The sequence below is a fragment of the Neodothiora populina genome, assembly GCF_041146345.1.
Source record: "Neodothiora populina strain CPC 39397 chromosome Unknown canker_contig_1, whole genome shotgun sequence".
Classification (NCBI taxonomy): Eukaryota; Fungi; Ascomycota; class Dothideomycetes; order Dothideales; family Dothioraceae; genus Neodothiora; species Neodothiora populina.
Genome location: NW_027191419.1, coordinates 731,059 through 744,530, shown reverse-complemented (window position 1 = coordinate 744,530; position 13,472 = coordinate 731,059). Strand labels below are relative to the sequence as shown.

The window sequence follows — 13,472 nt, the reverse complement described above, 5'->3', positions numbered from 1 at the left end:
ATTGTACGACTCCGTTAGAGTTTCCAGCAAAGGTCCCAGTCAAGACTAGGTACATAGAGCCGAATCCAATCCACCAAACCCGCAGCCTTCTACTTGACGCGATGCATTCAATCTGTCATCCAGGAAACCCGACGAGACAAGAACGACTACATATGCCGCAGCAAAGCCAGACAGTGAGCCGTGGCGGTACAAGCTGCAAAACAGACATCGTGGCAGTGTTATACACTGTCCAAAATCATGTGAACGATTAGCGAGCTGATCGTACCCAAGCCAGACTCCGATGATACGAATATAGAATACACCTCTATCTTAATTCCACTTCTCCTTCCTCTCTAGTATCGAGATTTAGTTAATACACCAAGAAGCATCCCGGGCGCGTCCGATATAAATGACGAGTTCCCCTGTCCTCGGCATCTCCAGGCCAGACTTACAGGCTCCGACCCAAGCTGCCATATCAGCACTTCTCGATTTATCTGCTTGGTCTTATTAAGAGGACGGGACTTGTGTCAGGTAGGTGATGGAATTGACGGCTACTCCTAGAAAGCCAACCACTGAGGTAGTAACATCATTCGAATATTCCCATCGTTCATACAAACCAAAGAGGTCGGTGTTGGAGAGAAAACATTGGATTTCTAGTAGAAACGTGACGGACGTTCCTTATTTCTACTAATTTCAGTATAGCATGTAGATCAAGCTACCCCCATCGTTGTTCTCGTGAAGTTTCTATCAACCTTTTGTTAGTAGTGGAGGCGGGGAAGAAGTTTGAAAGGCAGGTCAGAGGCTTGGTGATGATGATGATGATGATGATGATCATGATGATGATGATGATGATGATGACATGAATCCGTCGAGCTGGATCTGTCGATGGTTTTTTTGTCGAGATGTGGACATCTGAGGTGATGCGGTACGGTATATCACTGTCAAGATCTTGGTAGTGTATATACCTTAGGATGAGGTATCGAGCTGTTCCTTGGTCCAATGGGGTGTATGGGATGGATATCTTATCTTGACATGGGCCGGGAGCGTCGTGACTTCCTTTATTACTTCGACCTTGTCTCCGAGAAGAAGGTCGTTTAAGAGAAGGAAGGAACAATAAGGTAACCACCTACTATCTAAGGTACCTTCGACTGCGAAATGCCATCAGACAAAGCACCAGGCACGAGACAAACAGACTGAACAGTGGAAATCTATTTTTATTTTTGTCATTGCGAAGTCCCGGAAACCATGAGAAGGACGAAAACAAGGGAGGACGGATGGAACTTTGGGTCAGAGGAAAGAAGAAAATAGAAGCTGGGTTAAAAAGGTAACGCCTTTAGAACTCCCATCGAAAATAATGCCCCGGGAACTTTCAGAGACTCTGCGCAGCAATAAAGAAGAAAAAAACGCCAGCCCAATGTACAGCAGCTTTAGGTCTCCAATCAACAAAGACCGAACCCCTCCCTTTTCCAGCTATTTTTGTTCTTTCTCAACCGTCCTGGGTACTGACGCACCCTGTTTCGGGAGAAAAGGAAATACAGTAAAAGCGTACAAAACACACGTATGCTGTTCAGATATCATCGCATATCATAACTCAGAAAATCACCCATCCCTAATATCATCATGTCTAGATGCAAAAAAGGAACAGAATCTAAGCAGATCTTTGGTAGATACCGGCAACCATGGCGTGGTCTCTCTCGAAGGGCTCGAGGGTGAGCTGCTCCTTGGGCTTGATGCGCTCCTCTCTGAGCTTGACGACCTCTCTGGCGAAGACGGCCTCGGGGGCGGCGGTCGAGTCGATACAGTTGGCCTTGATGGAGACAAGAACACCACCTCCGACCTTGAGGAAGAGATGTGCATTGAGACCGACGATACGAGCCTGATCGGGTTGGGCAACATCGGCGAAGATGCAGTCGACCATGCCGACGAGCATGCGGTACTTGAGAGGGTGACGGGCATCCTCGACGATGGGGATGACGTTGGTGCGGTGAGTGGCCATGTTGATGAGATCGCGGCCGGAACGGTGAGAGAACTCGACGGCGTAGACGGTACCGGTGGGGCCGACGATATCAGCAACGTGAGAGACGGAGGTACCGGAGGCGGCACCGAGGTAGAGAACCTTGCTGCCGGGCTTCATGTAGATGTCCTCCATACCACCGAGGATGCCAGCGGCCAACTTGGAACGGAAAGGGTTCCACACACGGTACTCGACCTTGGTGGTTGCAGCGGGGTCAGCGCCAGCAGTGGCGTCGCCAGTCGTGGAAGCAGGGACATCGACAGTGATGCGCTTCTCGCCGTAGACGGCAACACCGGGGGCGACGTTTCGGGTGCAGAGCATGTCCTCCTTTCCGCGGGCGATGAAGACACCGGCGTGACGGTGAGGCTCCTGTTTGGTGTCTTGTCAGCTACCATGTCTGGATGATTGAGAGAGAGAGAAAGGGAAGACGTACGACAATGGTCTTAGCACCACCTCTTGCGCCAGCTGCGCCACCACGACCACCGCGAGCACCACCACGAGGGGCACCACGGCCTCCACGAGGAGCACCACGACCGCCTCTTGCGCCTCCACGTCCACCACGGTCACCGCCGCCGAAGCCACCTGCAGAGAGAAAGTCAGCAACTTGTGGGTTTCGAGATAGGTCGAGGAACAAGCTAACCTCTGCCGCCGCCGAAGCCGCCGCGACCACCACCACCGCCGCGCATACCACCGCCTCCTCTAGGAGCACCACCACGACCACCACGGGGAGTGAAAGCCATTGCTGAATGTGAGGGTTGTTTCTTGGAAAAGCTTGTCGAAAGGAAGACTGTAGTCGTCGCTAGGGGAGGATTCCCTGTCTGAGTGAAGGCGACTGTAGTGGATTAGACGCCTGGTTCCTGGCGATCTGAACGTAAGAAAAAGAATCTTTCGGGATGAATGAAAAATGATGGAATGACAAGCTCTCGTGCTTCAGCCAAAAGCAGAGATGGAAAAAGTTCTTGACTTGCTCCAAACTTCTTCGCTTCTGCCAAGACTCGAGCGTAAGCTTATCCAGGGAAGGGCCTTTGTCAGAGTCCGTGCGTTGGAGTTTTCGAGGAAGACACCGGAGTTCCCCCGGTTGGTCTCGCTTGTCGCCGGACCCTCTCTCCCTCTGTCCACCGAAGCACTTGAATTTCGTTGTGAATCTGCTCTGTCGCCAAGACTGTCTCTCTGCGCACAGACGCTCCTTCCTCACACTCGCAGACTCTCGATTCGACTTTTGATTTTGCGCTTCATTTTGCTTCTCGTCCTTCCCCCTCTCAGTCGCCCAACGAGACAATTTCAACACCGACAAGATGGTATTGTTCTCCCCTACATGCGACAACCTACGCATCCACTGACATGTTCTCTCCAGGTCCGTTACGCCGCCCAACAGCTCGAGCCCGCCAAGTCTGCCCGCGCCCGTGGCTCTTACCTCCGTGTGTCTTTCAAGAACACCCGCGAGACCGCCCAGGCCATCAACGGATGGAAGCTCCAGCGCGCCGTCCAGTACCTTGAGAACGTCAAGGGTCACGTCGAGGCCGTCCCCATGAGGAGATATGCCGGGAGCACTGGCCGCACCGCCCAGGGTAAGTCTGCCAGATGCGAGGATGCATACGAGACATGAAGTGTCTCTGGAGGGACAGGGGAGAAAAAGAGTGGAGAAAAGGAGATCGAGAATGAATGAACAATGGACGAAAAGACCGAAAGCTCTTGTCGATCCGGAGTCATCTTGAACGAAAGTTCCCTTCTTGCAATTTTCCGCGTCTTGCGACTACCTCTCTTCCCTGCCTCTGGAGCATTGAGTGTACTCGAGAAGCTCAAAATCACGGGCGAATACACAAATACTAAAACATCCCAAAAGGCAAGCAGTTCGGTGTCTCCAAGGCCCGCTGGCCCGTCAAGAGCGCAGAGTTCCTTCTCTCGCTCCTCAAGAACGCCGAGGCCAACGCCGACACCAAGGGTCTTGACACCTCCAACCTCATCATCAAGCACATCCAGGTCAACCAGGCCCCCAAGCAGCGCCGCCGTACTTACCGCGCTCACGGTCGCGTATGTTCTCTTCTCATCCAAAACCAACAACAAATCTAATGAATCCGCCAGATCAACCCTTACATGTCCAACCCCTGCCACATCGAGATGATCCTCGTCGAGGCCGAGGAGACCGTCGCCAAGGCCCCCGAGGACAAGGCTCTCCACCTGAGCTCTCGCCAGCGTGGTGCCCGCGCCCGCAAGGCCATCACCTCCGCTTAAATGCTCTTTTCTTTTTCTTTTTACTGCTTGACAACCGGATGAAACGATTTCCGGTTGCTGGGGAGGGAATGGAAATCCAAAATGGCGTCGGCAAATGTCTGCACACTGCGATTCCAGACGGATCGCTTGTGTTATGTAACTTTGTCAATGGAAGACTAAAAGGGCGTGCTCAAGTTTTTATTCCCACTGGGCTCGTACTACGGATCAAAGGCAAATGACAAAAAAGCGGTGTTTCCAAAGCAATTCTCTTGCCTCTAGGTGTCTTTTTCTTCTCTCTATTCGCAATATACCAAACCTCAAGTGCCTTTGATATGTGTGCATGTATCCCATGATTTGGAACCGCGGAAAAATAGAGATCTAAATTGTCTTACAAGGTAGTGTAGCAGTCAGCGTTCTATCCGACCTGTACCAAGACCGGCATATGGGAAGGCAGACTTTATGGTGTAATGTGCCCTAAGCCGACAGGTCGGATACAGTAGAGTGACCCTGTCGTTCTCTTTCCTCGTTCCTTCGTCCTACCTTGACGCCTTTCGTTGATCCTCTCACGCCTTTGTTTCCTCCTTTGACAAGAGCGAAGACAAAGACAAAAGACAAAGATGATGTTGGAACTGCAGATGCAGTTAAAGACGAGATTGAAAAATCAAGAAGGGGTCAGGAGAGAAATGTAAGAACAGGGCCATCCAGGTCTCTAAGCCGTACAAAGCAAGGCATGAGGATACGCGTAGTGAGTGAAAGACAAAGTGATACACAAGACTTTGCTTTCAGATATACTCTGTCCACGCAGAGCGAGCGAGGAGGAGAGCTCGACGTTATACACCCATTGCTCCCACTTCTCTTCCCTTGCCTACCTTGTCTCGCTTTTACCCCTGACGTAAGGTACTTGTCAGATAGTACGGCGGATACACAGAGGTGATGGCAAAGATTCAGTCTAATGTTCTCGCATTTGAGAGACTATCACCTCGTGCACTTGGGTGTGTCACTCTTCGCAACCCACTGGTCAATCGGATCGATAGAGACGGGGGAGAGGTGGTTTCTACACTCTCCTTCTTGGGTCGCTATCGAGCGGATGTCATTATTTCGTCTACGCCAGAGGCATAACATAGTTCCGTGAATGAAGAAAAGGGAAAAGGGCGGGAAAAGATCGACGAAGACCCTTCTCAAAAGGTACTACGTATTGGACGCAGTCAATCTCTGCATTTTATCGTTAAACCGCAGTTGAAGACCATATCAAGCCAACATCCTCTTTTCTCTATGCCAATGAACCTCGTTTCCGTGCCCATTCTATCAGACCCGTGCTGCGTGCATGTGTACTCCAAAAATCACAGCAAGAACCGAAAAAAGCTCTCATATCTTCGGCCCCGAACCCTTGATAAAGTGCCCTTCTCCATCTATAGCCTTTTCGTTGGCCGCGTCGTTGAATGCGTTGGGGTCGCGGAGGAATGATTCGTCGCCACTGAAGCGCCTGTTTTTGTTGCAAAAGAGTTCTTGTAAGCAAATTGTTTTTTTCCATGTGTCTTGAGTGTTCGCGAGGTATCGGGGAAGTTTGGTAATTGGTGTCTGTGCTGTGATGTGGATTTGCGAGGCTCGGTGCAGTGGTCGTTGAAGACCATATAAGTCTGGATCCTGGTGCTTATATGCATTGTTGAGGTCGTTGCTTGCAGTCGAAACGGCACCCAGACAGCGTGTTTCGTTCTGCCGCTGCGGCGACTGTGGGTGCTGGGATGTTGAGCACGACTGCAGTCGAGTCACTTCGATCAATTGAGACATTCCGGAGAAGCTGCTGAAGGCGAGGTCCCACTTGTTTCGTCTGTCATAAAGTGCTTCATGTTCTCGTGTCCGGGTTCGAACCACCAATGCCTAGTAAGTAAGGTCTAGTATACAACTTCCTATTGTTGAAATAGAAGATACTTGCGCAAGCTTGCGCTTTTCGTGTTCGTGCAAGTCTTTTGGCATGGCAGAAACATGTCACGATGTAGGACGCAAAAGGGGTGTAGGACGCAAGAGGGTAAAGGGTGACGATGAGTCAAAGAGCAGAAGTGACAACAGAAGAGGAAATAGCAATCATACCATCCACGTTCTTCTCCCTGACTTAAGAATGAGCAGTCTCCGTTCATGACGCAGTCCCAACCTCCCATAACCCCTGACCCGTTCTTCCAGTTCACATCCGGGATCTTCTCCGGGTTCTCGGGATCCCAGGAATGTTCCTCGGTTTTGCTGTCGGCGGTTCTGTCTGTCGTTGGCTTTTGTCGGCGATCGAATCGGGACAAGGCGCAAGTGAAGCATCTGAAGTCGTCCTCGCCCATGTCTTCTGGTAATCGGCCAGTCAATGCTCGGCCGATACAGATCATGCTGGCGGCGTGAGTGCAGATTAACAAAGTCTTTGGTCCTTTGGGGTCTTCATCGAGTCTTTTGATGATGTGGTGTAAGCAGTAGGCGATGCGATCGTGCAAAGCCTCTAGTGATTCGCCATTGGTCGAGGGGCGAATCAGTGGAGTATCATAATCCGTCTTCAGATGCCGGGGAAAGTGGGACGATAACACTTGTAGCGTTGCAGGAGATGGATGATCGAATCGCGCGAGACCATAAAACTCGCCCAACCCGTTCTCGGGATGAATCAAGATCTTGTCATCTCCAGATCGATCGGCATTCAGTGCTTCTATGGTAGGCTCAAGAGTCTGGAGACATCGATAGAACGGAGACGAGTACACCACATCGATCGGAGGATCTGCGCTCAAGAGGTGTGTAGCAAGTTCTTTTGACTGGTCCACACCCTTCGCCGCCAGAGCAGGATCCGACGGGATGCCTGTAGGCGTCGGCAGATTGCTATAGTATGTGCCAGTGCTCGGATCGACAACCCAGTTCGAGCGGAACTAATAGGACAGACATTAGTTCTATTGTTCTTGTAGACCACTGTTAGAGTCCATAACCACGCTGTGGTGAAGCGGGAATGTGATGTCAGAGCACGACATGGAAGCCATTGAGTGACTAAACCGCAGCGACGAGAACAACAGGATACAGTGCAGCGTCTTGATAATCCACGTTGCTAGTTTGAATATGTATCGATCATACGACTGGATGCGACGTGCGCTACTGAAAATCGCAATTGCCCCACGTCGACTAATAGAGATCGATGGGGGTGCTTGACGCGCTTGGGGACTGATGCAATGGAATCAAAACTCACCCCATGTCGGGTAACGTATATCGTTTCGAGGACCATTATATATATACAGATGGCGTATATGGGGTAATCCGGTAGCTGTAGATGTTACTATAGGTGGTGTAAGGACGGGAGTCACAAAGGATGCGTGCCACAGTCAGGAAACCTTGATGGACTATTGACGCCGTGCAATTAAGCAATGCCGTCAGCGGCGTGTCAGATCGCAGCACAGAATCTTCGTTGGGCCACTGCTTTAGACGCGGGGACTCTGATATTTTTGATTCTGATATCTTCACACGGACAATAACGTGCAACACACGGGTGAAAGCAAAGCCAAACCACCGCGGCGGTGTGCTGCTCGTCACATATGCACATCTTAATCTTGCGAGGAGGCAACGGCAGTTTTCTACCTTGGTCATGCCAGTGCTCACCTTACCACATTCACAATAGCACTCCAGGATTCAGTAGAAAATTCAAATCCTCCGAAACATTTCACACATACATAATCACGAAGAGAAGAATAGCAAAAAGATAGGTGCGCGCCAAATGCAGGCCTTGATTGGGTATCTATTCAGACACGCATATAAAACTTTTATTTGACCATCCCTGGATCACAACCGTCTAGTCGTCTTTCGACATCTAGTAGAAGAACCCGAGGATTTTGCCAGCGACATGCTTTCTGCGGGCCTCCTCGTGGTCCATGATACCGGCAGAGGTGGTAAGGACGATGTAACCGAATTGACGGGAAGGAAGGAGCTTGACAACCCACTTCTCCATGTCACGGAGCTGGACGTTGTAGCGGGGAGAAATGACACCAGTCTTGTTGAGACGTCCGTTGAGCTGGATGACAATCTTGCCGTTGCGGTGGTCGTCAACCTCCTCGAACTCGCCAATGTAGCCTGAAATGCAAAGAGCATGTCAGTGGGATATGTCGCGAAAATTTAAAAGCTGTACTTCATGGGAAAGATCGGTGAACGTGTAAGATCTTCGCTGAGAAAGAATCTCTGATGTTCCGGATACTTAAAGGGCAGAGGCCGTGGGATTTTTGAGACCGTCCGCCTAGTTATCAACCCGGGTAGGATTGGTGATGGTGAAGGGATAGAGGGGGGATTGATGGTAGCTGGACATGACATTACATACCGTGCTTCTGCATGACGCTCAAGAACTTGACAATGACCTTGGAGCTGGGGCGGATGAGGACCTGGCGCTTGCCGCTCTTCTCGGCGTTGTTGATGGCGTTGAGCGCATCGTTAAGGACGGAAGTCTTGACCATTTTGAAGTATTGACTGAGATTCTCAAACGGCGAGTTGCGGTATGAGGTATCTGTGGAGATACATGTTAGCCCTCGGAAGCCATGAGCGCAAAGAGTGCCCTTCAGTCCGCTACAGACATTTTGAAGGGTTCTTCAGCTCGTCCGTGATAGGTAAACCAGTGTCACCAGGCACATTGCGAGATATGTATATATATCTCACGGCGCGTGCGTGGTGAGTGATCTCCTTGGCTACCTGAAGGGCACTACTTTGCTTGTTGTACGAAGCGAGAACATACCTACGTTTTGGCGGCGGGGCTGGTCGTGATGGATGCGCTGGAGATCAAGATCAAGATCAAAAAGTTCCAACTTTCGAGATGGAGTTTGGGGTCTGGGAGGAAGCTGAGATTTCAGCAGTGTGTGGCCCGAGCGGGCGGTAGCCGAAGGGGATAATCTTGGCGTTTGTGCTGCTTCTGCTATTACTGTAAGCTGTGACCAACCTGGATGCATGAAAGAGAGCCAAGACGTTCAAGCGGATCAGGCGAGTCAGGATAGGGTTAGCGCAAGGCAGAGAAAGCAGAGACAAAGCGAGTGACAGCGAGTAACAGCGAGTAAAAGCGAGTAGAGAGTCAGGGCTGGACGGTCCCGAGGGTCTTTCCTCTTTCCCTATGGCCCAGAAGCCAGAAGAGGAAGCAGAAGGAAAAAAGCCCCACGTCTCCAACATTTCCTGTTGACTTTACCACTCTTTCGTCCCCCCTCTTCACCACTTCTCTTCCTCTCACCACCTCTCTATCCATCTTCATACCGCCAAAATGATCATTTACAAGGTGCGCTATATTCTCCCAGGTGGCGCTATCGTAGCAGGGTGTCTGAGGAGTTCCCGCCTTGACAGACCTTCACGATTCTGCCTTACCCCTCTTCACCTTTTTCTCTTGAGCCCAATGCTGACCACCTCTCTTGCGCAGGACATCATCACCGGAGACGAGCTCATCTCTGACTCGTACGATCTTAAGCTGATCGACGGCGCTGTCTACGAGGCCGACTGCAAGAAGATCACCATCGGTGCCGAGTCATTCGGTATGTAGCGTCGCATCACCACTCAACCACACTACGGAGGAAAAGATTACATGAGACAAGTGGTCTGACATTTGTCCACAGACATTGGTGCCAACCCTTCTGCTGAGGACGGCGAGGAGCAGACCGACGACACCGCCGAGACCGTCATCGATGTCGTCCACTCTTTCCGTCTTAACGAGACCTCTTTCGACAAGAAGTCCTACCTCACCTACCTCAAGGGCTACATGAAGAAGGTCAAGGAGACCATGAAGGCCAACAAGGCCTCCGACGAGGATGTCACCGCTTTCGAGAAGGGCGCCGCTGCTTACGCCAAGAAGATTGTCGGTAACTTCAAGGATTACGAGTTCTTCATTGGCGAGTCCATGGACCCCGATGGAATGGTCATCCTCCTCAACTACCGTGAGGACGGTGTCACTCCTTTCGTGACCATCTGGAAGGCAAGTCTGACTTGTTTTGAAATACCGTGTAATCAATGACTAACTGTCCCTGCAGCACGGTCTCTCCGAGATGAAGGTTTAGAGGAGCAGTCAATATAAAAGGACTGGCTTACCACGGGCTTCTTTTCATCTTATTTTCTAGTCTTGCCTTCTTACGATATCCACGTGCTCGACAAAAAGCGTCCTCTCCCAATTCTTCTTCTCAACCTCCCATTTTTAGATCCACGGTGAAGTCCCTTCCGCGAATTGTCCTCGTAGATCCGGAAAAGAAGTCATTGTGGCATCGATTTATATTCCTTGGGTTCGTGCTGTGAACACTGTGGTTATTGTAGAACCCGTTACTGCTACTGCGTACAACTTTGGTTGCAGGTGGACTGTTCTGCATATAGTCATCAGGCCCAACTTTTTTTAAAGTCAAAGAGTGGTATCACTTTGTAAATGATCTCTTCTAGTGCTCGGCTTGTGATGACAGATACAACTGGACTGATCGGAATCGAATCTGATATGCCCTTTATACATGTAACAGAGTTAAGCTGCATGAAAGTGCTGCCTTGATCTGTTATGTCGCTGGATTCAGCACTTTGTTTCGGAGAAATGAAATTATTGTTCCTCGCCTAGGCAAGCGTGGAATGCGCTATATGTTCTGAGTAATGCTACATACCTTAGAATGCAGGTCATACCCAACTTGCAATGTTTATCAGACGCCCACCCTTGATTGGTGGATTACCCCATGCCTGATGTTTGTGGGGTGGCGCCAATTCATCTCAAGGTACTTTATCCTGCCTCGCTGGAGAGCATTCGTTTTCTCCAAAACTCGCCCGACAGCCATTCCTTCTTATTCACCTGCTTTCAAGCGTCTAGTAAACACTCGGTTTCTCACTGACTTCGCATCCTCTCGTTTGAATCTCTTAACACGTATTCTCGATTGTCATTACCTACAGATTTTGTATACTCTGACTTGTCTGGTGTTACGTCTTGGCATCAATGAACGGCCCGGCCCCGCTCCACGGCCATTCGCCCGCTACTCCTAAACGAGCCAGCAGCAACATCGACGTCGTGATTCAAGCAATCGCCGACGAGTTCCATTTGCCTCTGAAGGCTGGTGTGGAATTGGTCTCTCCAAGCGAAAGACACAGAGCGTCTTGTCATGACACAGAAAGATGTATCAGCTCGATACGCTTCCTCTTCTTCAACAACCGACCGGTTTTGGAACTCGCTGTGAGGCAATTGCGGACTGACCGCCGTGAGAAAGTCGTTCATGGCAGACTACTGCATCATTTCCTTGCCATTCTGGATGACTTTATCAAGCTAGAAAAGGCACGAAAAGGAAGCGACAGGATTCCTGTACTTGCAGTGACACCGCGGTCCGTCCATGAACATCAGCTCAGATCTCTAAGTAAAAGTGAAGGCGCTGGTCAACCATCGTCAAGGTCTCCATCTAATAGACATTCGGCAAGAAAGAAAAGTGCGCTGCGTCAAACGACTCTTTCCTGGCCGTCTAGTAAGCTCGATTTGAGTCAGACGAAGAGTCGCGAGGGATTGGCAACACCAGCAAATCCTGAGCCTAGGAAGCGTCGTTGCGATAACGAGTCACATCCCCATTCGTCCAAGTATGTCCGTTGCGAAGGTAATGAGACCGCAGCTCAACGCAGCGATGCTTCTGCGTCATTCGCATCCAGTCGCGCAACTTCGGTGAAGACCTCCTTTGCAACTAGTGTGAACGTAGGAAGTCGTGTGTCCATCAATGCTACTTCTTTCGCAACTGCGCTCACTGGTGAAGATGAAGATGAAGATGCATGGGATCATTCAGATCTTGATGTGTCGCAAGCTGAGAGGCTAATGACAAGTTTTGATCAATCCAGGCTTGGTGAAAGCTTTGCTACAAGGCTGTCGAAGCAGATGGCATCCACGGCAATCATTGCAGACACACATGATGACTCCATGTCTGACACTGAGCCAGATTCGGAAGATGATCTGGTTGCCCACAAAAGCACGCGAGGCGTCAAGTCTCACACCATACAGCTTTCCCCCGCGCGTTACAGTCTGAGGTCTGGTTCTCAGACTAATTCTTGCAGCATGACCCACACCTCTCCGTCGAGACCTATGCCCCGCGTCGCAAACAGGCAGGGAACTTCAAAGGCACGAATCAACATCTCCAGTTCTCAGGACATTTGCAAGGTCACAGAACCGTGCTGGATTCGTGATCTGCCACAACATGGCTTGTTCTCCTCCGACTATTCGCGCCTGATGGATGTTCTGCCCTTCAATATTCGCTGGGAGGCGTGCAGAGTTGCAAATCACCTCTCTATGAGTCTCGGCGATGTCCATATCAATCAGAATACTACCATACAGGGTATCTATGATTCCATGAAGCCGCTCAAAACGCATAAACAGCCATTTGCGCGAAGTCCTTCGTCGCTATTATCCCATGGCGCACAAGAGGATATCCTTAACATTGCCTACAAAGTAAGACTAGTCCCTAGTCCCCAGAACTCGTCTCGAAAGAAGCTTTTCGGCTTGCATGTAATGCCTCTGCAGAGCGGCCCAACCTCGCGGTTACAGAGAGCTTTCGGCTCACACCGATTCTTGTATATTGATATTCCGGGCTCTTCCAAAATACCTGTAGAGCATGGGAGCAAGAGGACCTATACACGACGATTGCGCGAGTGGCTTTCAGTGGAAAAATCTTTCTTGGGTGTCACTTGGCACCCTTTCCACGTCCAACCCATCAAAGATGGCAATGGGTCCGACAAAGAACTATCTGGCTACTATCGGGCAGTTCTATTCGCTACCTCGGGGCCTGGTATGACAAATGTCAGCATCGGAGAACTCCTAGACTGGATTGTGCCTCTGAGGGAGAACCTTGAACAACCATTCTGTAAAGCATATGCCCGGATAGACCTTAGTCTCAAACAAACAAAGCCCACCATTCGCTTTAGACCGAGCCAGGTACAATTCGTTCGAGACACGCCCGCAAACGCTGTTCCAGACGATACTTCCTTCAATGACCCATGCCTGACATTTTCATCCAGCTATGATGGGTCTACAGTCATGAATGACGGGTGCTCGAAGATATCTGTAGGTGCTGCAAAAATGATCTGTGAGATGTTGGGCGTTTCAGGTATGAAGCCGGTGTCTTTCCAAGGTCGTATCAATGGCTGTAAGGGGATATGGTCTATGAGTGCGCCTTACGATACAGCAGACCCCCAGCAACAAGCAATCTGGATACAGGTAACGGAGAGTCAGCGTAAAGTCGTTCCATCGGTAAAAGATCTCCAAGACTCTACCTGTGATGTTGAACGTTGGACCTTCGACGTCGTTAAGCCC

General features: G+C 50.4%; 5 protein-coding genes across 5 annotated transcripts; 2 read left to right on the top strand and 3 right to left on the bottom strand.

The window, feature by feature from the left end:
- Positions 1-1,627: 1,627 nt before the first annotated feature.
- Positions 1,628-2,733, bottom strand: AAFC00_000214 (uncharacterized protein; the record flags this gene model as incomplete). Its single annotated transcript, XM_069341494.1, has 3 exons — positions 1,628-2,362; positions 2,427-2,575; positions 2,634-2,733. 3 exons carry the CDS (start codon positions 2,731-2,733, stop codon positions 1,628-1,630), a joined length of 984 nt encoding a protein of 327 aa, XP_069196426.1.
- A 555-nt stretch (positions 2,734-3,288) lies between these two features.
- AAFC00_000213 (60S ribosomal protein uL22) lies at positions 3,289-4,225 on the top strand (the record flags this gene model as incomplete). The annotated part of the gene is made up of 4 exons (XM_069341482.1): positions 3,289-3,291; positions 3,348-3,561; positions 3,837-4,024; positions 4,076-4,225. 4 exons carry the CDS (start codon positions 3,289-3,291, stop codon positions 4,223-4,225), a joined length of 555 nt encoding a protein of 184 aa, XP_069196425.1.
- A 1,344-nt stretch (positions 4,226-5,569) lies between these two features.
- Positions 5,570-7,442, bottom strand: AAFC00_000212 (uncharacterized protein; the record flags this gene model as incomplete). The annotated part of the gene is made up of 3 exons (XM_069341473.1): positions 5,570-5,687; positions 6,293-7,095; positions 7,407-7,442. The coding sequence occupies 3 exons, from the start codon at positions 7,440-7,442 to the stop codon at positions 5,570-5,572; spliced, it is 957 nt and encodes a 318-aa protein (XP_069196424.1).
- Positions 7,443-8,021: 579 nt separating this feature from the next.
- On the bottom strand, positions 8,022-8,655 carry AAFC00_000211 (40S ribosomal protein uS8; the record flags this gene model as incomplete). The annotated part of the gene is made up of 2 exons (XM_069341462.1): positions 8,022-8,281; positions 8,523-8,655. 2 exons carry the CDS (start codon positions 8,653-8,655, stop codon positions 8,022-8,024), a joined length of 393 nt encoding a protein of 130 aa, XP_069196423.1.
- Positions 8,656-9,443: 788 nt separating this feature from the next.
- Positions 9,444-10,227, top strand: AAFC00_000210 (uncharacterized protein; the record flags this gene model as incomplete). The annotated part of the gene is made up of 4 exons (XM_069341441.1): positions 9,444-9,458; positions 9,597-9,708; positions 9,790-10,145; positions 10,201-10,227. The coding sequence occupies 4 exons, from the start codon at positions 9,444-9,446 to the stop codon at positions 10,225-10,227; spliced, it is 510 nt and encodes a 169-aa protein (XP_069196422.1).
- Positions 10,228-13,472: the final 3,245 nt, after the last annotated feature.